The sequence below is a fragment of the Haematobia irritans genome, chromosome 5 (genome assembly GCF_050003625.1).
Source record: "Haematobia irritans isolate KBUSLIRL chromosome 5, ASM5000362v1, whole genome shotgun sequence".
Classification (NCBI taxonomy): domain Eukaryota; kingdom Metazoa; phylum Arthropoda; class Insecta; order Diptera; family Muscidae; genus Haematobia; species Haematobia irritans.
Window position 1 is genome coordinate 38,916,595 of NC_134401.1, and position 24,509 is coordinate 38,941,103.

At 24.8% G+C, this 24,509-nt stretch overlaps 1 protein-coding gene across 9 annotated transcripts in view; it reads left to right on the forward strand.

The window, feature by feature from the left end:
* The window catches only part of sm (heterogeneous nuclear ribonucleoprotein L), a 444,373-nt gene that overhangs the window by 131,438 nt on the left and 288,426 nt on the right, over nt 1-24,509 (forward strand). For all 9 annotated transcript variants that reach the window (XM_075312812.1, XM_075312818.1, XM_075312819.1 and 6 more), the window contains exon 3: nt 9,374-9,508. In XM_075312812.1, the coding sequence (XP_075168927.1) occupies nt 9,374-9,508 (135 nt within the window). The remainder of the gene's footprint in view (nt 1-9,373; nt 9,509-24,509) is intronic.

Here is a 24,509-nt window from a genome sequence, read left to right on the forward strand (position 1 = left end):
AATTTTATTTCTATAGAAAATTTTGTCAAATTTTATTTCTATAGAAAATTTTGTCAACATTTTAGTTCTGCAGAAAATTTTATCAAAATTTTATTTCTATAGAAAATTTTGTCAAAATTTTATTTCTATAGAAAATTTTGTCAAAAATTTATTTCTATGGAAAATTTTATCAAAATTTTATTTTTCGAGAAAATTTTGTCAAAAATTTGTCAAAATTTTATTTCTGTAGAAAATTTTGTCAAAATTTTATTTCTTAGAAAATTTTGTCAAATTTTATTTCTATAGGAAATTTTGTCAAAATTTTATTTCTATAGAAAATGTTGTCAAAATTTTAGTTCTTAGAAAATTTTGTCAAAATTTTAGTTCTGTAGAAAATTTTATCAAAATTTCTATAGAAAATTTCTATAGAAATATTTTCTATAGAAAATTTTGTCAAAATTTTATTTCTATAGAAAATTTTGTCAAAAATTTATTTCTATGGAAAATTTTATCAAAATTTTATTTTTAGAGAAAATTTTGTCAAAAATTTGTCAAAATTTTATTTCTGTAGAAAATTTTGTCAAGATTTTATTTCTTAGAAAATTTTGTCAAATTTTATTTCTATAGAAAATTTTGTCAAAATTTTATTTCTATAGAAAATGTTGTCAAATTTTATTTCTATAGAAAATTTTGTCAAAATTTTAGTTCTGTAGAAAATTTTGTCAAAATTTTAGTTCTGTAGAAAATTTTGTCAAAATTTTAGTTCTGTAGAAATTTTAATTAAAATTTTATTTCTGTAGAAAATTTTGTCAAAATTTTATTCCTATAGAAAATTTTGTCAAAATTCTAGTTCTGTAGAAAATTTTGTCAAAATTTCATTTCAGTAGAAAATTTTGTCAAAATTTTATTTCTATAGACAATTTTGTCAAAATTTCATTTCTATAGAAAATGTTGTCAAATTTTATTTCTAAAGAAAATTTTGTAAAAAGTTTGTTCCTATAAAAAATTTTGACTAAAAATTGTTATTTCTATAGAAAATTTTGTCAAATTTTTATAGAAAATTTAGTCAAAATTTTCTTTGTATAGAAAATTTAGTCAAATTTTTTTTTGTATAGAAAATTTTATCAAAACTTTATTTCTATAGAAAATTTTACGAATATTTGTGAATTTTTATGACCTTAATAGACGAAGAATGGTTTCAATTTTTAATGTTACTTTCATTGTCTAACGGATTTGTATTGCTCCGAATATTTAACGACAAACCAAATATTTTCTTCAAAAAATTAGTTTATAGACTTGTTATCTATATTTTCTTTCCGTGTACATCTTTGTCATTAGAGAGAGTTCTTTGCAATCTCAAAAAGGTTGGGTGTGTTAGAATTAAGTTCATTAACAGTTGCTTTAATTCTTTGGTTAAGTGTCCTAATGGCAATTCTAGGGAGGGAGAGAAGCAATTTTGGAGCTGTGGTGTAAATGATGTTCTGCCACTGGAATAATGCAATGCTTTTAACCAATGCCAGTGTCACTGCCATTGCAGGAAATTCCTGAATTTTTTTGCCAGCAGTAAAACATTAATTAGTCTCTATTACAGAAATCATGACTTTGGTGTTTTTGTCCATAACTCTTAGTTGGTTGCTGGCCTCTTACCACAATCAGAAAACCTAGAGAGTTTTTTTTTTTTTGAAAGGTAATAAAGTTTATCCGGGGCTACGAAATATTGTTTTTGTCTTTACACTTTTCAACCTAATTACGATTGCTCGTAACCTGATGGTACCAAAGATTGTTTTAACTTTGTCACAATGTGTTTTGTGTGGTTTTTTTGGGTGGGGGTTAGAAACTTTTTCTCCTGAAGATGTTTTCAAGTGCACTTGTGAATTATTACCACTGCAGATGCTGTGACTATATCTTCATTTTTGAGGGTTTCACTAACACTCGTGCTTCTGCCCTAAACACATTGTCCATTTCTAATGATGGTAATTATGATAATGACAGCATCGAAATGATAAACGGAAGTTTATTAAGTGGTCATAATTTTGTTTGGGGAACAATACGAAATTGTTCGCGGGAAAAATTTAAAAGTGAATGAGGGGAATGAGGCCGCGATGTAACTACGATTGCCATAGTTGGTAGAATTCTACCAAAAATGGTAAATTTTTTACTGTTGGGTAGATTGGTAGAATTCTTAATGTTTTGGTAGATTTTGCAAAATGAAATAAAATTTTGACAAAATTTTTTATAGAAATAAAATTTTGACAAAATTTTCTATAGAAATAATATTTTGAGAAAATTTTCTATAGAAATAAAATTTTGAGAAAATTTTCTATAGAAATAAAATTTTGACAAAATTTTCAATAGAAATAAAATTTGGTACAATTTTCTATAGAAATAATATTTGGACAAAATTTTCTATATAAATAAAATTTTAACAAAATTTGTCTATAGAAATACAATTTTGACAAAATTTTCTTACAAATAAAATTTTAACAAATTTTTTTTTGAAAGTTTTTTTATAAAATTTTCTATAGATATAAAATTTTGACAAAATTTTCTATAGAAATAAAATTTGCACAAAATTTTCTATAGAAATAAAATTTGGACAAAATTGTCTTATAAATAAAATTTTGACAACATTTTCTATAGAAATAAAATTTTGACAGAATTTTCTGTAGAAATAAAATGTTGACAAAATTTCATATAGAAATAAAATTTTGACAAAATTTTCTATAGAAATAAAATTTTGACAAAATTTTCAATAGAAATAAAATTTGGTAAAATTTTCTATAGAAATAAAATTTGGACAAAATTTTCTATATAAATAAAATTTTAACAAAATTTGTCTATAGAAATACAATTTTGACAAAATTTTCTTACAAATAAAATTTTAACAAGAAATAAAATTTTGATAAAATTTTCTATAGATATAAAATTTTAATAAAATTTTCTATAAAAATAAAATTTGGACAAAATTTTCTATAAAAATAAACTTTTGACAAATTTTTTATAGAAATACAGTTTTGACAACATTTTCTATAAAAATAAAATTTTGATAAAATTTTATATAGAAAAAAAAATTTGGACAAAATTGTTTATAGAAATAAAATTAACAAAATTTTCTTTAGAAGTAAAATTTTGACAAAATTTTCTTACAAATAAAATTTTGACAACATTTTCTATAGAAATAAAATGTTGATAAAATCTTCAATAGAAATAAAATGTTGATAAAATTTTCAAAAGAAATAAAATTTTGATAAAATTTTCTATAGAAATAAAATTTGGACAAAATTTTCTATAGAAATAAATTTTTGACAAAATTTTCTATAGAAATAAAATTTTGACAAAATTTTCTATAGAAATAAAATTTGGTAAAATTATCTATAGAAATAAAATTTGCACAAAATTTTCTATAGAAATAAAATTTGGACAAAATTGTGTTATAAATAAAATTTTGACAACATTTTCTATAGAAATAAAATGTGGACAAAATTTTCTATAGAAATAAAATTTTGACAAAATTTTCTATAGAAATAAAATTTTGACAAAATTTTCTATAGAAATAAAATTTTGGCAAAATTTTCTATAGAAATAAAATTTTCACAAACGTTGACAAAATCTTCTATAGAAACAAAATTTTTACAAAATTTTCTATAGAAATAAAATTTGGACAAAATTTTCTATAGAAATAAAATTTTGACAAAATTTTCTATAGAAATAAAATTTTGACAAAATTTTCTACAGAAATAAAATTTTGACAAAATTTTCTATAGAAATAAATTTTTGACAAAATTTTCTATAGAAATAAAATTTCGAAAAAATTTCCTTTAGAAATAAAATTTTGACAACATTTTCTATAAAAATAAAATTTTGAGAAAATTTTTATAGAAATAAAATGTTGACAAAATTTTCTATGTAAATAAAATTTTAACAAAATTTGTCTATAGAAATACAATTTTGACAAAATTTTTTTACAAACAAAATTTTCTATAGAAAAATTTTTTATAAAATTTTCAATAGAAATAAAATGTTGATAAAATTTTCAATAGAAATAAAATTTTGATAAAATTTTCTATAGAAATAAAATTTTGATAAAATTTTCTATAGAAATAAAATTTGGACAAAATTTTCTATAGAAATAAATTTTTGACAAAATTTTCTATAGAAATAAAATTTTGACAAAATTTTCTATAGAAATAAAATTTCGAAAAAATTTCCTATAGAAATAAAATGTTGACAAAATCTCATATGGAAATAAAATTTTGAAAAAATTTTCTATAGAAATAAAATTTTGACAAAATTTTTTATAGAAATAAAATTTTGACAAAATTTTATATAGAAATAACATTTTGACAACATTTTCTATAGAAACAAAAATTTTACAAAATTGTCTTTGAAATATTTGGCTTTTTAAAACTTTAATTACCACTTATCTAATAAATGTCTCTGCTAAAGAGTGATACTACCCCAACCCTTGCATCACTATATGGCCCTAGACCAATCCATGTTAAGAAAAGAAAAAAAAAAAACACTTAGTTGTCACCTTGCTTGGCCCCATTTTGTTATTTTTTGGCCCATGGCCTCCATATAGTCTTACCAATGCGCGTGGCATCCTAACACACGCTAATGTTGCTTGGGACGTTTGGCCTACTGCAGATACTGACGCAAGCATTTGCTTCTTTTTGATTTGGTTTTGCTAGCTTAACAGAAATTTTATATAGGCAAAATCTTTTTGGCTTACACTCACTCACATACATTCGGAAAACATTGCATATCCGCTCTCACATGGTCGACATTCTTTTCTGTTTCGTTTCGTTTTTTTTTTAATGGAATCTTTAATGAGAAAATTTACAGGTGTTGTTTGTTGTCATCCATTTAGTGTCTGTTTTGTTTTCCGTTGTCACTGTTTGTTAATTTTAGTTTTAATTGTTGTCATTGCTATTGTTTGTCTTGTTTTGTATTTTTGTTTAAAGAATTTCTTAGAAGACATAGTTTTACGTGAGAGGAACCACCGAATATTTGTACATATCTTTGATCTTAATAAAGGTTAAACGATGATTTAACATAAGTTTTAATGATGACGAATGGTATTATTTTTCAAGCTACTTGTGTTGTCTAAAGGATTGATCTTACACCGAATAATTAAAATCACAAAACCGAATATTTTTTTAAATTATGTACTTCCATTAACCGCCCGTTTTGTTTTCCGTTGATATTAATTGTTAATTTTGGTTTAAATTTTTTTCATTGCTATTGTTAGTACTTTTTTAAGAATTTCTTAGAATACATAGTTTTACATGAGAGGGACAACCGAATATTTGTAAATATCTTTGATCTTAATAAAGCTTATACTATGATTTTACATAAGTTTTGATGATGAAGAATGTTATTATTTTTGAAGCTACATGAATTGTCAAAAGGATCTATCTTACGCCGAATAATTCAAATCACCAACCGAATATTTTTTAAACTTTGCAATTCCATTTACCGCCGGTTTTGTGAAGTTGATTGTTAATTTTCGTTTTTATTTGTGTCATTGCTATTGTTAGTACTTTTTTTTAAGAATTTCTTAGAAAACATAATTTTACATGAGAGGGACCACCGAATATTTGTAAATATGTTTGATCTTAATAAAGGTTATATGATGATTTTGTTTAGGTTTTGGTTATGAAGAATGGATTTAGTAGTAAAAATTAACTATCTTATGCCGAATATTCAAGGTTATCAAACCGAATATTCTCTAGACTAATTGAAGTTTCATGTAGCTTTTGTTTTGTTTTTCTTTGCCGTTAATTTTAATTTTAGTTTTATATGCTATTTTTTATTATTGTTGTTTTTTTTTTTTGAATTTTTTAGAACCCATAGTTTTATATGAGACAGACCACCGAATATTTGTGAATATCTTTGATATTAAAAAAGTTTATATCGCGACTTTACATAAGTTTTGATGATGAAGAATAAATTTATTTTTGAAGCAACTTTAATTTCTTAAAGTAACTATCTTACGCCTAATAATTAAGATCATCAAACAGAATATTTTGTTGAAACATTTCAAGGTCCATTTAGCTTCTGTTTTGTTTTGCGTCGTCTCTGTATTTGTTAATTTTAGCTTTAATTTTTGCTATTTGTATGTTTTTTTGAAAAGCTTCTGTTTTGTTTTCTGTCGTCTCTGTTTTTATTCATTTTAGTTTTAATTTTTGCCATTTTTTTTGTAGGAATTTCCAAGAAACTTTATACAATACACAAAATTTGACATGATTGGGCCTACCGAATATTTGTGGATATCTTTTATCTCAATAAAGGCTATATGATGATTTTACATAGGTTTTGGAGATGACGAATCGATTTATTTTTGATGTTGTTTTAATTGTCTAAAGTCTCATGGCGAATATTTCAGATCGTCAACCGGATATTTTCTTAAAATGTTACATACTTGTTTGTTTTTTTATTTTTATTTTTTTTCGTCGAGCTCGTTTTTATCAATAATTCATTAATTGGAATTTTCTTAAAACTTTTCAAGGCTTCACACTCAATATTTCCTGATTTTTTGCATAATTTTATACTGCTTTTAATTGTTAAAACAAAAATACAATCTTAGCTGGATTATCCCACCTCAATAATGCTGGTGACATTTCTGAGGGTTTCAAAGCTTCTCTAAGTGGTTTCACGGGCAATGTGGAACGCCGTTCGGACTCGGCTATAAAAAGGAGGTCCCTTGTCATTGAGCTTAACATGGAATCGGGCAGCACTCAGTGATAAGAGATAAGTTCACCAATGTGGTATAACAATGGACTGAATAGTCTAAATGAGCCTGATACATCGGGCTGCCACCTAACCTAACCTAGCTGGTATCCAATCCGAATTATATTGTTTGTTTTGGCAAGTGTATCACCGAATATTGATCAATATCTTCGGCCTTTTAGCTTATAAGTAACTGGCACTAAAAATATTTAAAAGTAGAGACATGCAGACATTTTTTATTCCTAATTCAGTATTCATACCGAATATATATATATATATATATATATATATATATATATATATATATATATATATATATATATATATATATATATATATATATATATATATATATATATATATATATATATATATATATATATATATATATATATATATATATATATATATATATATATATATATATATATATATATATATATATATATATATATATATATATATATATATATATATATATATATATATATATATATATATATATATATATATATATATATATATATAATATTTTGTACCTTCGATAGATTCATAATCCTATATCCCATAATCCTATCGTTGGTATTGTTTTATATTTTAATTTTTTCTATAAAAATTATAATCTTAACTGTTATGCAATCGTAATAAAATTTTTTGTTGTGACGAAAGTCTCACCGAATATTGATCAACATCTTTGGCCTTCTAGCTTATATGTAACTGGCACTAAAAATATTTAAAAGTAGAGACATTCAGACATTTTTTATTCCTAAATTCATATTTCTAGCATATCCCTTTAAACCGAATATTTGAAGTATTCATACCGAATATATATATTTTGGACCTTCGATAGATTCATAATCCTATATCCCATAATCCTATCGTTGGCATTGTTTTATATTTCTTTTAATTTTTTCCATAAAAATTATAATCTTAACTGGTATACAATCGTAATAATATTTTTTATTGTGACGAAAGTCTCACCGAATATTGATCAATATCTTCGGCCTTTTAGCTTATAAGTAACTGGCACTACAAATATTTAAAAATAGAGACATTCAGACATTTCTTATTCCTAAATTCATATTTCTAGCATATCCCCTTAAACCGAATACTTAAAGTATTCAGACCGAATATATATATTTTGTACCTTCGATAGATTCATAATCCTATATCCCATAATCCTATCGTTGGCATTAGTTTATAATAGTTTTATGTATTAATTTTTTTTCTCATAAAAATTTAATCTTGGCTAATATCCACTCCTAAAAATATTTTTTCTTGTGACAGAAGTCTCACCGAATATTTATCAATATCTTCGGTCTTTAAGCTTATAGGTAACTGAAATTAAAAATATTCAAAAGTAAAGACATTCAGACATTTTTTATTCCAAATTCATAGTCCTGGCAAAATTCTTTAAACCGAATATTTCGTGTATTCATACCGAATCTATATTTTGTTGATTCACAATCCTATACATCTGATGTTTATGATTATTCTTGAGAAGAAACAAACGAACTTCCTCTTTCCAATTTTTGTGTAGTTTGCGTGTGTGTTCATCATCGTTAATTTGACTGTTTTCTCCTGGTCTGGTTGTTCTCTAATTAAAATGTCTGTTTGGTTTCGACATAATCAGAGCATTTGTTTTGAATTTCGTAATTCCGTATCAAATAATGAATGAATGAACGAAAAAAAAAATTAGTTCACATCACTTCATTTTTGTTTTTAACATAATTTGCATTAATTAGCACCATAACATGGTCTACACGTTGGTTGTTTCTGATTTGTTTTTTTTTTTCCAATCCGCACATTCCCCCCCATTTCAATTTTTGTATTCAAATCTCAAAATATTTATGACAATTGATTTTTGTTGCCATGCTTGTTAATGCATATACAGCAAAAGAAATTTGAGAAGCACATATGTGCCTTGTCAAAGTATTTTGAATGGTCAATCGCGAGCGGACATGAGCATTTTTTGTAAGCTGTTAAGAAAAATAGATACGAATGCTAAAAGAATTGCAAGATTATATTAAAAGGAAATTCAATTGAAATTTAAAAGATAGTAAGAAATTAAAAAAAAAAATTACATAAACTCTCATGGTTTAAGATATCTTTCACTATAAAATGAAAAAGGTTCATTTTCGTGTCTGAATTAAAGTAAATGTTCCTAAATGTAATGAATATTTTCATAGTTTAAGATATCTTTCACTATAAAATGAAAAAGATTCATTTTCGTGTCTGAATTAATGTAAATGTTCCTAAATGAAATGAATATTTTCATAGTTTAAGATATCTTTCACTATAAAATGAAATAGGTTCATTTGCTTGTCTGAATTATTGTAAATGTTCCTAAATGTAATGAAAATTTTCATATTTTAAGATATCTTTCGTTATAAAGTGAAAAAAGTTCATATTCTTTTCTGAATTATTGTAAATGTTCCTAAATGCAATGAAAAGTTTCATAGTTTCATTATTAAATAGCATTTTTTTATTTTATTAAAAAAAAAAAAACAAAATAATTCCCCTTCTAAATTACAATGAATATTTCACTAAAATTAGAAAATATTTTTTCATCAATGAACTTTTACCTTTTTCTATAGAAGAAAAACTGAAACATTTAATAAAAATTTTAATTAATTACTTTCTTTTGTTTTATTACTTGCAGACCACCGCTCAAAGTCAACAACAGCCCTTGATGAATAAATCCAATGATGATCTTAGAAGAAAACGCCCCGAATCCACAAGGCCAAATCACATTTTGCTCTTTACCATCATAAATCCATTTTATCCTATCACAGTTGTAAGTACCAAAAAAAAAGCTAAACAAAAACAAAACAGAAAACTTGAGACATCCAAAGGACATATTATTATTTTTTTTCTATATTAAAAAGAACAAAAAAAAAGAACAACATGAAATTATTAAAAAAAAAAAAAAACAAAAAAACCTAACCAAAGAGAAAAACGTTTTGCGTTTGAGCTCATAATGCAAAGAAATGCGGAAAGTAATAATCGTAGTTGAAATCCTGGCAACTTTTGTTTGTCATAGGTATTTTTCTCCTTTTTGTATGTGTGTGTTTGTAGTTTTTATGGTTAACAACAATTGTGTTACATATATATGATGGCGTGCAACAACCTTTGGTTTATTTATTTCTTTTTCTCCTATATTGCCACATATTTATGTTGTCACACCGTCTGAAAATCCGCCTTTTTAGTGTTTCCTATGAAAAACCAAGGGAATTCAGTGAGGATTTTGATAACCCAAGAATTCGGTAGAGATAACGAGCCAAAACGTAACGCAAAAATTTAGGAATCATCAAGGCTAGATTCCTAAATTTTTATGTTATATTCCCTTTTGTCATTGGTTTCTAAATTTCTATTCTGAGATTTTTGACGGTTTTTTTTAATCTGTTGAGAAGATTAAGGTTCATTAATAACCAGGATGGGATTAAACAAGCTGGGCAGATTCATGCACAATTAAATTTACTTTGGAGAATTTTTAAAACAGAGGCAAAAAAAGGTGGCACTCGTCATAAAAGGTGGCACAAAAAGTGGCACATTTTTTCATATAGAAAATGTGGGATTAAAACGCCTTAATATCAATGTTTTATATAAAGAATTACTAAAGAATCTTCTTTTTAATTTAGATACTCAATAAAACTAACAATAATTTTATCTGCAACTTATTGAGATCTACTCCTTGAAGTATATATTCAGGATAATAGATTAACTCGGTTTATCATTGCATACTTTTAGGCGAACAGTTCTAACGCGCTCGATTGATTATTAAGGCACATATAATTTTCGTAATCGTAATAAGATTTGCAATCAAAATTTACAAAAAATATTACAGTACAAATAAATGTATGTAATAGAGTGGCAGAATATGAAAAAAAGGTGGCACACAATTGTAAAAAGTATGAAAGTTTGTGACACAACAAAATAGTTGCCCAACATATCACCGATTGCAAAAAAAGTAGCAAATTTGTTGCTAAAGTAACACTACGGTAACACTGTACACAATTCTATAGATTTTGTTTTTCAAAATTTTATTTCTATAGAAAATTTTCGTAAAATTTTATTTTACAAAAATAAAATTTTGAAAAATTTAAAGAAAATGTTTCTAAAACTTTATTTCTATAGAGGATTGAAGTTATTAGTTGGAGAGGAGTGTTTCACAAAATCTACCAAACCCCAATTCTAGAAGGGTTCCATCCACACTTACCACTCGTGCCAAAAAAGAAAAATCAAAATTTGAAGAAAATGTTACCACAAATCTACCAAATTAAAAAAAAATCCTAAATAAATTTAAAAAACATCATTTTTTCTCTCTGCTGGTTATAAGCTACTCTTGCAGTTTAGTCAACTCATGGTTTTAAGCTGAACGCAAAACAACAATAAACTTTTAATTTCTATAGAAAATTTTGTCAAATTTAATTTCTTCTTGTTTTGCTTTCAGCTTAAAACCAAGCTTAACCAACAGAAAGTAAATGTCGATTTTATTTCTATAGAAAATTTTGTCAAAATGTTATTTCCATAGAAAATTTTGTCAACATTTTATTTCCATAGAAAATTTTGTCAAAATCGTATTTCTATAGAAAATCTTGTCAAAATATTATTTGTTTAGAAAATGTTGTCAAAATGTTATTTCCATAGAAAATTTTGTCAACATTTTATTTCCATAGAAAATTTTGTCAAAATTTTATTTCTATAGAAAATTTTTGCAAAATTTTATTTCTATAGAAAATTTTTGGAAATTTTTATTTCTGTAGAAAATTTTTGCAAAAATTTTATTTCTATAGAAAATTTTTGCAAAATTTTATTTCTATAGAAAATTTTTGCAAAATTTTATTTCTATAGTAAATTTTTGCAAAATTTTATTTCTATATACAATTTTTGCAAAATTTTATTTCTATAGAAAGTTTTGTCAAAATTTTATTTCCATAGAAAATTTTGTCAAAATTTTATTTCGCTTTGTTGTTGTTTTTTATTGCAGCTTAAAACCATACATTGACTAAGCTACAAGTGTAGCTTAACCAACAGAGGAAAAGAATGTTTGTCAAATTTATTTGGGCAAAGCCCTATAGACTGCAAGATGGTTGGATGGACGCACGTTTCGGAATTACCACATTCCTCATCAGCATCCTCTACTTGCAGCAAAACTATCAACCAATTATCAGAATAAATTCAGGCAGTTTATTAAACCCAACAAAAACCACACTTGAACCGTCCGAAAAAAGGTTTTACATTGATAGCCGGCTTATGCCAAAATAAATTCGAAACAAATTTTTATTTCTATAGAAGATTTTGTCAAAAGTTTTTTCTATAGAAATTTTTGTGAAAATTTTGTCCATAGAAAATTTTATCAAAATTTTATTTCTATACATAATTTTGTAAAATTTTATTTCTATAGAACATTTTTGGAAAATTTTATTTCTATAGACAAATTTTTAAAATTTTATTTCTATTGAAAATTTTTTGCAAAATTGTATTTCGATAAAAAAATTTTCCAAAATTTTATTTCTATAGAAAATTTTTGCACATTTTATTTTTATAGAAAATTTTGTCAACACTTTATTTCTATACAAAATTTTTGTCAAAATTTTATTTCTATAGAAAATTTTTTGTAAAATTTTATTTCTATAGAAAATTTTTGTAAAATTTTATTTCTATAGAAAATTTTTGCAAAATTTTATTTTTATAGAAAATTTTGTCAACATTTTACTTCTATACAAAATTTTTGTCAAAATTTTATTTCTATAGAACATTTTTTGTAAAATTTTATTTCTATAGAAAATTTGTGTAAAATTTGATTTCTATAGAAAATTTTTGTAACATTTTATTTCTATAGAAAATTTTATTTTTGTAGAAAATTTTGTCAGAATTTATTTCCATAGAACTTTGTTGCAAAATTTTATTTCTATAGAAAAATTTTCCAAAATTTTATTTCTATATTTTTGCAAAATTTTATTTCTATAGGAAATTTTTCCAAAATTTTATTTCTATATTTTTTAAAAATTTTATTTCTATAGACAAATTTTCCAAAATTTCAATTCTGTAGAAAAGTTTTCGAAAATGTTATTTCTATAGAAAATTTTGTCAAAATTTTATTTCTATAGAACATGTTTGCAAAATTTTGTTACTATAGAAAATGTTTGCAAAAGTTTTTTCTATAGAAAATTTTTGAAAAATTTCATTTCTTTAGTTGATTTATATCTATTCACAATTTTTGTCAAAATTTTATTTCTATAGAAAATTTTTTGTAAAATTTTATTTCAATAGAAAATTTTTGTAACATTTTATTTCTATAGAAATTTTTTTGCAACATTTTATTTCTATAGAAAATTTTTGCAAATTTTTGTAAAATTTTTGTGAAAATTTTATTTCTATAGAAAATTTTGTCAAAATTTTATTTCTATACATAATTTTGTAAAATTTTATTTCTATAGAAAATTTTGTAAAATTTTATTTCTATTGAAATTTTTTGCAAAATTTTATTTCTATAGAAAATTTTGTCAAAATTTTATATCTATAAACAATTTTGGTCAAAATTTTATTTCTATAGAAAATTTTTTTGTAAAATTATATTTCTATAGAAAATTTTTTTGCAAAATTATATTTTTTTGAAAATTTTGTCAGAATTTATTTCCATAGAACTTTTTTGCAAAATTTTATTTCTATAGAAAAATTTCCAAAATTTTATTTCTATATATTTCTGCAAAATTTTATTTCTATAGAAAATTTTTCCAAAATTTTATTTCTGTATTTTTTAAAAATTTTATTTCTATAGATAAATTTTCCAAAATTTCAATTCTGTAAAAAAGTTTTCGAAAATTTTATTTCTATAGAAAATTTTGTCAAAATTGTATTTCTATAGAAAATTTTTGCAAAATTTTATTTCTATAGAAAATTTTTGCAAAATTTTGTTACTATAGAAAATGTTTGCAAAAGTTTTTTCTATAGAAAATTTTTGAAAAATTTCATTTCTTTAGTTGATTTATATCTATTCACAATTTTTGTCAAAATTTTATTTCTATAGAAAATTTTTTGTAAAATTTTATTTCAATAGAAAATTTTTGTAACATTTTATTTCTATAGAAATTTTTTTGCAACATTTTATTTCTATAGAAAATTTTTGCAAATTTTTGTGAAATTTTTGTGAAAATTTTATTTCTATAGAAAATTTTGTCAAAATTTTATTTCTATACATAATTTTGTAAAATTTTATTTCTATAGAAAATTTTGTAAAATTTTATTTCTATTGAAATTTTTTGCAAAATTTTATTTCTATAGAAAATTTTGTCAAAATTTTATATCTATAAACAATTTTGGTCAAAATTTTATTTCTATAGAAAATTTTTTTGTAAAATTATATTTCTATAGAAAATTTTTTTGCAAAATTATATTTTTTTGAAAATTTTGTCAGAATTTATTTCCATAGAACTTTTTTGCAAAATTTTATTTCTATAGAAAAATTTCCAAAATTTTATTTCTATATATTTCTGCAAAATTTTATTTCTATAGAAAATTTTTCCAAAATTTTATTTCTGTATTTTTTAAAAATTTTATTTCTATAGATAAATTTTCCAAAATTTCAATTCTGTAAAAAAGTTTTCGAAAATTTTATTTCTATAGAAAATTTTGTCAAAATTGTATTTCTATAGAAAATTTTTGCAAAATTTTATTTCTATAGAAAATTTTTGCAAAATTTTGTTACTATAGAAAATGTTTGCAACAGTTTTTTCTATAGAAAATTTTTGAAAAATTTTATTTCTATAGAAAATTTTGTCAAATTTTCATTTCTATAGAAAATTTTTTAAAAATTTTATTTCTATAGAAAATTTTTGGAAATTTTTATTTCTATAGAAAATTTGTGAAAAATTTTATTTCTATACATAATTTTTCAAAATTTTATTTGTATAGAACATTTTGTCAAAATTTTATTTCTATAGAAAATTTTTGCAAAATTTTATTTCTATAGAAAATTTTTGCAAAAATTTATTTCTATAGAAAATTTTTGCAAAATTTTATTTCTATAATTTTTGCAATTTTTTTTTTGTATAGAAAATTTTTGCAAAATTTTATTTCTATAGAAAATTTTGTGAAAATTTTATTTCTATAGAAAGTTTTGTCAACATTTTATTTCTATAGAAGATTTTGTCAACAATTTTATTTCTATAGAAACCTTTTTTCGGAATGTTCAAGTGTAGGTCACTTTAGGTTGAGTGAATTACCCGAATTTATTATATTAATTGGTTGATAGTTTTGCTGCAAGTAGAGGATGCTGATGAGGAATGTGGTAATTGCGAAACAGCTGTACATCGAACCTTCTTGCAGTCTATAGGGCTTTGCCCAAATAAATTTGACAAGCATACTTTTCCTCTGTTGGTTAAGCTACACTTGTAGTTTAGTCAATGCATGGTTTTAAGCTGAGATCAAAAACAACAATAATGATTGAAGAGAAATCAACAATAACAAACAAAACGAATTTCTATAGAACTGTTTTGCACAATTTTATTTCTATAGATAATTGTATCAAAATTTTATTTCTATAGAAAAGTTTTCCAAAATTTTATTTCTATAGATAATTTTATCAAAATTTTATTTCTACAGAAAAGTTTTCCAAAATTTTATTTCTATAGAAAAATTTTCCAAAATTTTATTTCTATAAAAAATTTTGGCAATATTTTATTTCTAAAGAACAAGTTTGTAAAAATTTTATTTCTATAGGAAATTTTTGTACAATTTGTTTTTATAGAAAATTTTGTAAAATTTTTATTTCTGTACAAGATTTTGCGAAAAATTTTATTTTTATAGAAAATTTTTGCAAAATTTTATTTCTATAGAAAATTTTAGTAAAATTGTATCAAAATTTTATTTCTGTAGAAAATTTTGTCAAAATTTTATTCCCATAGAAAATTTTGTCAAAATTTTATTTGTATAGAACTTTTTTGCAAATTTTGTTTTTCTATAGAAAATTTTTCCAAAATTTTATTTCTATAGACAATTTTGTCAAAATGTTATTTCTATAGAAAATTTTGTCAAAATTTTATTTCTATAGAAAATTTTTGTAAAATGTTGTTTCAATAGAAACTTTTTGCAAAATTTTATTTCAATAGAAAATTTTTGCAAAATTTTACTTCAATAGAAAATTTTTGCAAAATTTTATTTCAATAGAAAATTTTGGCAAAATTTTTATTTCTATAGAAAATTTTTGCAAAATTTTTGTTTCTATAGAAAATTTTTGCAGAAGTTTATTTCTATAGAAAATTTTTGTAAAATTTTGTTTTCATGATTTGATTATTGAACAGGCGCCCAATATCTGACTGGTAATATATTGTGGTTGATTATGCCATAATTGTGGCATGCCAATTATAACATAATTTCACATTTTTGGGGCCAACATTTTTATATACGAAATCTGTGAAATTTTTAAAATTTTTGAAACATTTTTTTGTATCCTGTTGTATCAAATTTTTGTGTCCTTAACGTCATCTCTACTCTTTAGCATTATATGAAGGTTTTCTTTATATATGTGGAGATTTTCTCCTCTAGGCTTTTAGGGAAAAAAATGACACACCATAACCGCCTGCTTACTCAAGCACTTAAGTGTTACACTGGCACTTGAAACCAGTCCACTTGTCCCTTACCAAACACTTCAGTCATCATTGCACGGCAATCTTTTTTTTTTTTTTTTTGGGTAAAAGCAAAAATTTGTGACAATTTTCTTTATCCTTTTTTTGTTTTGTCCCATTTGTGATGGAAGCAGGTTTTTTTGTGTGTGAAATTTAAACAAAAAAGCAAAATGTAAATAAAATAAACATTTAAATTGCATAGCATTTCCAAGAACTACCCAAGGGTGTGAAAAACAAGCCACTGAGCTAGCCAACTTTAAGTGAAGCGGTAAAAGAAAAATCAGGATAAACACAGGAAACCTTTAGGAAAACCAAACCAAAACCAACTGCTTTGCTTCAGTTGTTTTACTTGCCTTTGTAAGTTCGTTCATGCTTAAACATAAATGAGCATTGTAACCCAGCAGTCTAGTTACAATATTGTAACTACTGCCAGAATTTTTGCAACAAATCCTTTTATAAATGTTAAGATTTTCTTTTTTTTTTGGTTCAAACTGAATCTCTTCCATGTGTCTCTTTTTTTTATCCGCCATCTTAACTCATGCTTACTTGACAAATCCCCAGAGATAAACTTAGTCCTTTTGTTTTCGTAAAAAAGGAAAATAAATAAACATTCCAAAGTAAAGGACAGTAAACGAACGAAAAAACTACAACACCTTTTGAAAAAAGTTGGCACAAAAAAAAAAAAAAAAAAAAAACATCAAAAAATAACTACACTATCATAAAAGTAAGGTCCTTAAAGGATTATTTAGAACACAGCAACAGTACCAAAAGATATACCTTTTGACCAACAAAGCTAGATGGCAATGTTGGCAAATACAAAATTGTAGCAAATTGTTAACTAGAAATGTCAACTTCAAGTGTACATCGTTTACTAGCCAACAAGCAATTTGGTTTTTGTATCATATATTTTGCTTTCCCAAAAGGAAGTATCCTTTTTGTGCAACAGGACGATGAGATGTTCATACAAAAACTGCTTTCGAATCCTTCTACAAGAAAATTAATATTAGTCAAAGGCATTTGAAAATGGTATTCATTTTAAATTTGGGATTGAAGACGAATCTTTGCGTACTCTTTGATAAAACTTAAGATCATTGTAATAAACGAAGTGAAAGTTTGCCAATATACTAACAGCCTAAGAATAATAAACCGTAATAAAATATCTCTGATGCAACTAACAAAACCAATTTTGAAGAATTTAAGATTTATTTTAAGTTTGGGGACATGATTTAGTTTCAGGACATGACTTAAAACATGTTTTCTTTGTTTTGAAAAATTGATATTACATTGCGTGTTTGCCCTAACGAATACAAACTAGATTAAAAATATAAATATATTTTTTGTTTTTAATCGTTTCCAGTAAATGTTGTGTTATGTATAAAATCGTAAATTTTGGGGACATGTTGATGGACCTGTTGTGTATAAAATCGTAAATTTTGGGGACATGTTGAAGGACCTGTTATGTATAAAATCGTAAATTTTGGGGACATGTTAAAGGAAGACTGGACAATTCATATAGATTTTAAAGACAGAACAGTAATTTGGCTAGGTTAAAGTGGCAGCCCGATTAGGATTCAGGCTCAATTAAACTATTCAGTCCATTGTGATAAGGTTAGATTAGGAGTATTTTGGCTAAATATTGGTTAGTAAACTTAATTTTTTTTTCGGTAGCAAAGATTTTTTGTCTGCAAATGTATTATGCAAAAATAGTCAATTTTGGGGACATACCGCAACATGTTTCGATTAATGCATCCTTAAATCGTCATATAAAATTGTTCTAAATATTAGGGATATGGTCCTCAAACATGCATTCATGCATAGGAAGACAATATTTTTGTTTTTAAGGTTGGGGACATGATTTAGTTTCAGGACATGACTTAAAACTATTATCTCTTTTTGGGAAAATAATATTATAGTGTTTTAAGTCCTAGTAAATACAACCTACATTAAAAAGATAAATATATCATTTGTGTTTTTTTACCGTTTTACAGAAAATTTAGTGTTATGTATAAAAAAGTAAATTTTGGGGACATGTTGAGGGAGGCCTGGCTATCCCATATAGATTTTGAAGACAAAACGGTATTTTTACAAAGTTTTGATTGTGGGTCACCATTTTGGGTAAACTTAGATTATTGTTGTATTTAGTTTTTCTGCGGTAAACTTATAGTATAAAAATAGTCAATTTTGGGGACATGCTGCAACATTTTTTTGAGAAATGCGTCCAGATATAAAACGTTTTTGAGTTTTGTGTATATGGTCCTCAAACATGCAAAGGTGGTGACATCATAATCTGTACTTTCAGAACATGACTTGACCCTAAGATATTTTTAAAATAAATTGTAGTACAAATGCTGACATCATAGTCTTCACTTTCGGGACATGACTTGTTCATTTTTCAAAAATTTTTATTGTTGGGCTTTTGTGGACAACACTGCAACATTTTTTGAGAAATGCATACATACATCGGGAAACCAAAATTTTCGAAATTTTAGGGACAAGAACTCAAAAATGCGTTCAAAATGGTGACATCATTTATTATCTTTACTTCCAGGACACGACATTTTCTTTTAAATAACTTAGGGTCATTATTAAAAAAAAAAAAAATATTGAATTAAAGTGCTTTTATGTTATAGGAGATACATTTAAAATTATTTTTCTGAGAAATGCGCCTAGATGTTGTTTTTTCGTTTTTTTTAGTCTTGGTGATAGGGTCCTCAAACATGCATACAAGATGGTGACATTAAAATATTTAGTTTCAGGACGAGATTTTACACTAAGATCTTTTACCAAAAAATAAAACATGTTTGAGTTTTGGGGATATGAATCTCAAACAAGCATACCAGACTCTGAAATCATAGAATGGATTGTTCTCCATTTCCGTTAGGTTGAAACTGTATGTCATGGAAGTCTACAATATTTTTCTTTCTCGGATTCATAAATTCTTAACAAAAAAACTCGAATTTGACATGGAGTTGTATAGGCTCATTTCTATGTCTAATTACTGTTTTTATCCATTTCTCGAGCTGTTGTTAACAAAGTCACGAATTTCGAGAACTTATTGTACAAAATCCCCTAGTTCGGGGACATGTTTTACAGAATTTCCTATTTAGAGGACATCTTGTATAGAATCACCTCGAGGACATGTTACAAAATTTTTAAGATATACATTTTTTTCAAAAAGCAATTTTGCCGTAAACTCAGAAAATAAAAAAATCAGAATATACAAAATTGTCATCTCGTGGAGATATGTCGTAATATTTCGGGGACATGCTTGAGACGTTGAACAATTTTTAAATCAAGCCACTTTGACTAAGAATGTCATAACATTATCACATAATCTAATAAGAAACGAAATTTGTATGGCAGTTGAATTAAAACACGCCATATAAGACAAATATTAAATTGTATACAAATTTTCAATACACAAGAAATCAATTGTAAATATGTGTTTTGGTTTTTTGTTTAGACGAGCTTTTGTGTTTTATTGTGCTATATTCAAATATTTATTCAAATTTATTTATCGAAGACATGTTGCACAAACTCCCCCATTTTGGGGACATGTTTATCGACATCTTCATATTCGGGGACATGTTTGAAAATATCCCTAATTTCGGGGACATGATCAAAAAAATTTGAAGATGTACACAAAAAGCAAAATTTTTGTCTTGGGATTGATGTAAACTTTTCAGAATATGCAAAATTCTACATTTTTGGGAATATGCCTGTAAATTTTGGGGACATACTTCGAGGACCAATTTTGTGACAATGAACAAAGTTAATGTGAATAAATATGACTGTACCACCCTGGTACAATGGTTAGCTTGCTCGCTTTGTATACACAGGGTCGTGGGTTCAAACCCAGTTTCGACCAAACACCAAAAAGCTTTTCAGCGTTGGATTATCCCACCTCAGTAATGCTGGTGATATTTCTGAGTGTTTCAAAGCTTCTCTAAGTGGTTTCACTTCAATGTGGAAAGCCGTTCGGACTCGGCTATAAAAAAGGGGGTTCCTTGTCATTGAGCTTAACATAGAATCGGGACATGTTTTACAGAATCTCCAATTTCGAGGATAAGTATATACAATTCCCTATATCGAAGACATGTTACAAAGTGCACTAAAATTAATATTTTCATAAGTAGTAAATTTTCAAGAAAATATACAGAATTGTAAACTTTGGGGACATGACGAAAAAGTTTGGGGACATTCTTGGGGACCAATTTGGCAACGATGATCAAAGCTGAAACACATTGAATAGGAATAAATAAGATACAATTTTTTATCCCATAATCTAAAATGTAACAACAACAACATAAAGAAAAACATTATTCAATAACTTCTATTGAATGTTGTACAAAATCGAAGAATCCCCTATTTCGGGGACATGCAAAAAAAATTAAAACATTTTTTTTTATCATGATCTTGAAGTAAAATGTTCAGAATACAGGATAATAAAATTAATGCATATGTAATATAGTTATTTCTAACGAATTTAATGATTTTTTTGGTTTCCCCCATTTCGGGGACATGCAAAAAAAAAAAATTAAAAACATTATTTTTATGATGATCTGGAAGTAAAATGGTCATAATATAGGATAATAAAATTAATGCATATGTAATATACTTACATATTTCTAACGAATTTTAGGATTTTTTTTGCATTCTATTTCCAAATATGTTCTCTTTTGCTAATCACAATGATGAAGTATTTCTTTTGTTGGCCAAAATTTTTTCTCAAGATTGTAATTTCGTTATCCACTAACTGTATGTTGAGAATGCATTTGCATCACAAAAGTTTCCCCATTTCATAGCATCTTTGATTGTTGCCACTAGTCAACAATTTTTTTTTGTATTTTTTTCAAAAATGTATGTGCATTTGGCAGCGTTTGGTCCTTGAGGAGGGGTATAAAATAAATCAAGTTAAGGATGATTTAATGTAACAAAGACATTTTTTCAATATGTCCTTAATATGTTGCTTTGATTGGTTTACCATCAAGGATGTACTCTATGAAATTCGCACACAAAAAATCTTCCTAGTCCAGGAATATTCAATGAAATGGATACCAAAAAAAAAAAAACATGCAAAGTTGTCATACTATTTTTGGCTACATCTTAAGGATTTACTTGTTAGAATATTGTTCTTTTTTCGTTAACTATAATCCCAAATTTATTGAAAACGAAATAAAGCAAAAATACAGCTTAGTTTTGTTAGACAACTGTATGAATGGATGTGAGAGCAGAAGACTATTCAAATTTGTTATAAAATATTGTACATGTAACAATGAATTTGGGCCATCAGGAAGAGAAGATTAAATTTTATGATCCTGGAGAAAAATAGGAAACAGTTGTCGTAATATGTCTTACATGTGGATATATTTCATAGTAACAATGTGATATAAATGATGTATGGGAAACTTACTGAAATTGTATGGGAAAATCACAAGTAGGAAAATAGAATTATCAGAATATTACAAGAAATGCCAAATGACCGGAGATAGGACGGCCACCATAGCGAAAATCCCTGGCAGTGCTGAACTGCTTAAATGACAGAGCAGTTCAGTATTCACATAATTGAATGAGTTGTTTTTGCTATTGACCACTCCATCGAAAAATAAAAGTTTGAATTCATTTTTCTCCACGTGTACATTTCAAATTTGTAAGAAATTTCAAACTTAACTTGGCATTTTTTATATAATCTTAAACACCAATGTATGCAGAGAAATTTCAATGTCAAAAAATTCTTTTAATTCTCCCAAACCAAAAACAAGCTTAACTAAAAACCTCAAAGATTAAATTATAATCTTGATTACAAGGTTTCATAATTCATTAGAGTATGAAATTCACTTCATGACAAAAAAATAAAAACAAAACCCCAACTAATAATCTCATCTTTCGTAACAAAACCACATGTTGGTTTGTTAATCATTCTCTTAACTTTTTTTTGTAATTTAAACGTCCTCATGTTCTTTTGTCGGAAGCCAAAAAAGAATCCAATTTCACTTTTGTATTGATACGAAAGTCGATAATGTAGAACATTAAGTAACAAAATGATATATCAACTATGGCAATGAAAATCGTATGCTATTTTATTCTATGGAAATTAAGAAAATAATGTAGAAAATGTTTTAGCAAAAAATTCATCTAAAACTGTCTTCCTCATATGATATTGTGATAATTTAATAAGAATTTTATTGTTAAGTAATTTAATGGAATTAAAGATATTTAACCATATAAGAGATGGGGATATGGTGAGAAGGTCAAATCCAACCAATTAGTAGCTGATCCAATATGTTTGGTATTATTTTGGGGACATGAAACTAATGGTTACACGTATATCCAAGTTTGGGGACATGATTGACAAGCTATGTGAATGGAAATACAAAAAGCCTTTGAGAATTAAATATTTGGATAAGATTTTTCATATGTGGCGGTTTAACCCTCAAAACTTAGTCTTTCTAGTGTGTTCCAAGCCTTGCAATTATATATGTTATATTCGGGGACACTCTACAAAAAATAGAAGAAAATTTTACCAAAAATCTCCCACATTTAAAACAATCTTATTTTGAAAATTTTCATCAACTATATTTCTATAGAATATTTTGCCAAATTTAATTTCTCTAATATTTTTGTTAAAATTTCTATAGAAAATTTTGCCAAAATTTAGTTGCTATAGAAAATTTTGTCCAAATTTTGTTTGGAAAGAAATTTTTCCTAAAATTTTATTTCTTTAAAACATTTTACCAAAATTTTATTTCTATAGAAAATTTTGCCAACATTTTATTTCTATAGAAAATTTTGCCAAAATTTTATTACTATAGAAAATTTGCCAAAATTGTATTTCTATAGAAAATTTTCCCAAAATTATATTTCTGCAGAAAACTTTATCAAAAGTTTTTTTCTTTAGGAAATTTCGTAAAAATTTTATTTTTATAGAAAATTCATTCAAAATTTTAGTTCTATAACAAATTTTGCCAACATTTTATTTCTATAGAAAATTTTGGCAAAATTTTATTTCTATAAAAAATTTTGCCAACATTTTATTTCTATAGAAAATTTTGCCAAAATTTTATTACTATAGAAAATTTGCCAACATTTTATTACTATAGAAAATTTTGTAACATTTGTATTTTTATAGGCAATTTTGTCAAAATTTTATTTCTATAGAAAACATTGCCAACATTTTATTTCTATACAAAATTTTGACAAAATATTTTTTTTATAGAAAATTTTGCCAAAATTTTATTTCTATAGAAAATTTTGCCAAAATTTTATTTCCATAGAAAATTTTGTCAAATTTTTATTCCTATAAAAAATTTTGCCAAAATTTTATTTCTAAAGAAAATTTTGACAAAATTTTATTTCTAAAGAAAATTTTGACAAAATTTTATTTCTATAAAAAATTGTGTCCAAATTTTATTCCTTTTGTTGTTTTTTGTTGCAGCTTAAAACCATACATTGACTAAACTACAAGTGTAGCTTAACCAACAGAGGAAAATAATGTTTGTCAAATTTATTTGGGCAAAGCCCTATAGACTGCAAGATGGTTGGATGGACGCACGTTTCGGAATTACCACATTCCTCATCAGTATCCTCTACTCCTCCTATAAAAAATTTTGCCAAAATTTTATTTCTATAGAAAATTTTGCCAACATTTTATTTTTATAGAAATTTTTGCCAAAATTGTATTTCTATAAAAATTTTTGTCAAAATTGTATTTCTATAGAAAATTTTGCCAAAATTTTATTCCTATAAAAAATTTTGTCAAAATTTTATTCCTATAAAAAATTTTGTCAAAATTTTATTCCTATAAAAAATTTTGCCAAAATTTTCTTTCTATAGAAAATTTTGCTAAAGTTTTATTTCTATAAAAAATGTTGTCAAAATTGTATTTTTATAGAAAATTTTGCCCAAATTGTATTTCTATGGAAAATTTTACCAAAATTTTATTCCTATAAAAAATTTTGTCAAAATGTTATTCCTATAAAAAATTTTGTCCAAATTTTATTCCTATAAAAAATTTTGCCAAAATTTTATTTCTATAGAAAATTTTGCCAACATTTTATTTTTATAGAAATTTTTGCCAAAATTGTATTTCTATAGAAAATTTTGCCAAAATTGTATTTCTATAGAAAGTTTTGATAAAATTTTATTTCTACAAAAAAATTTTGTCGAAAT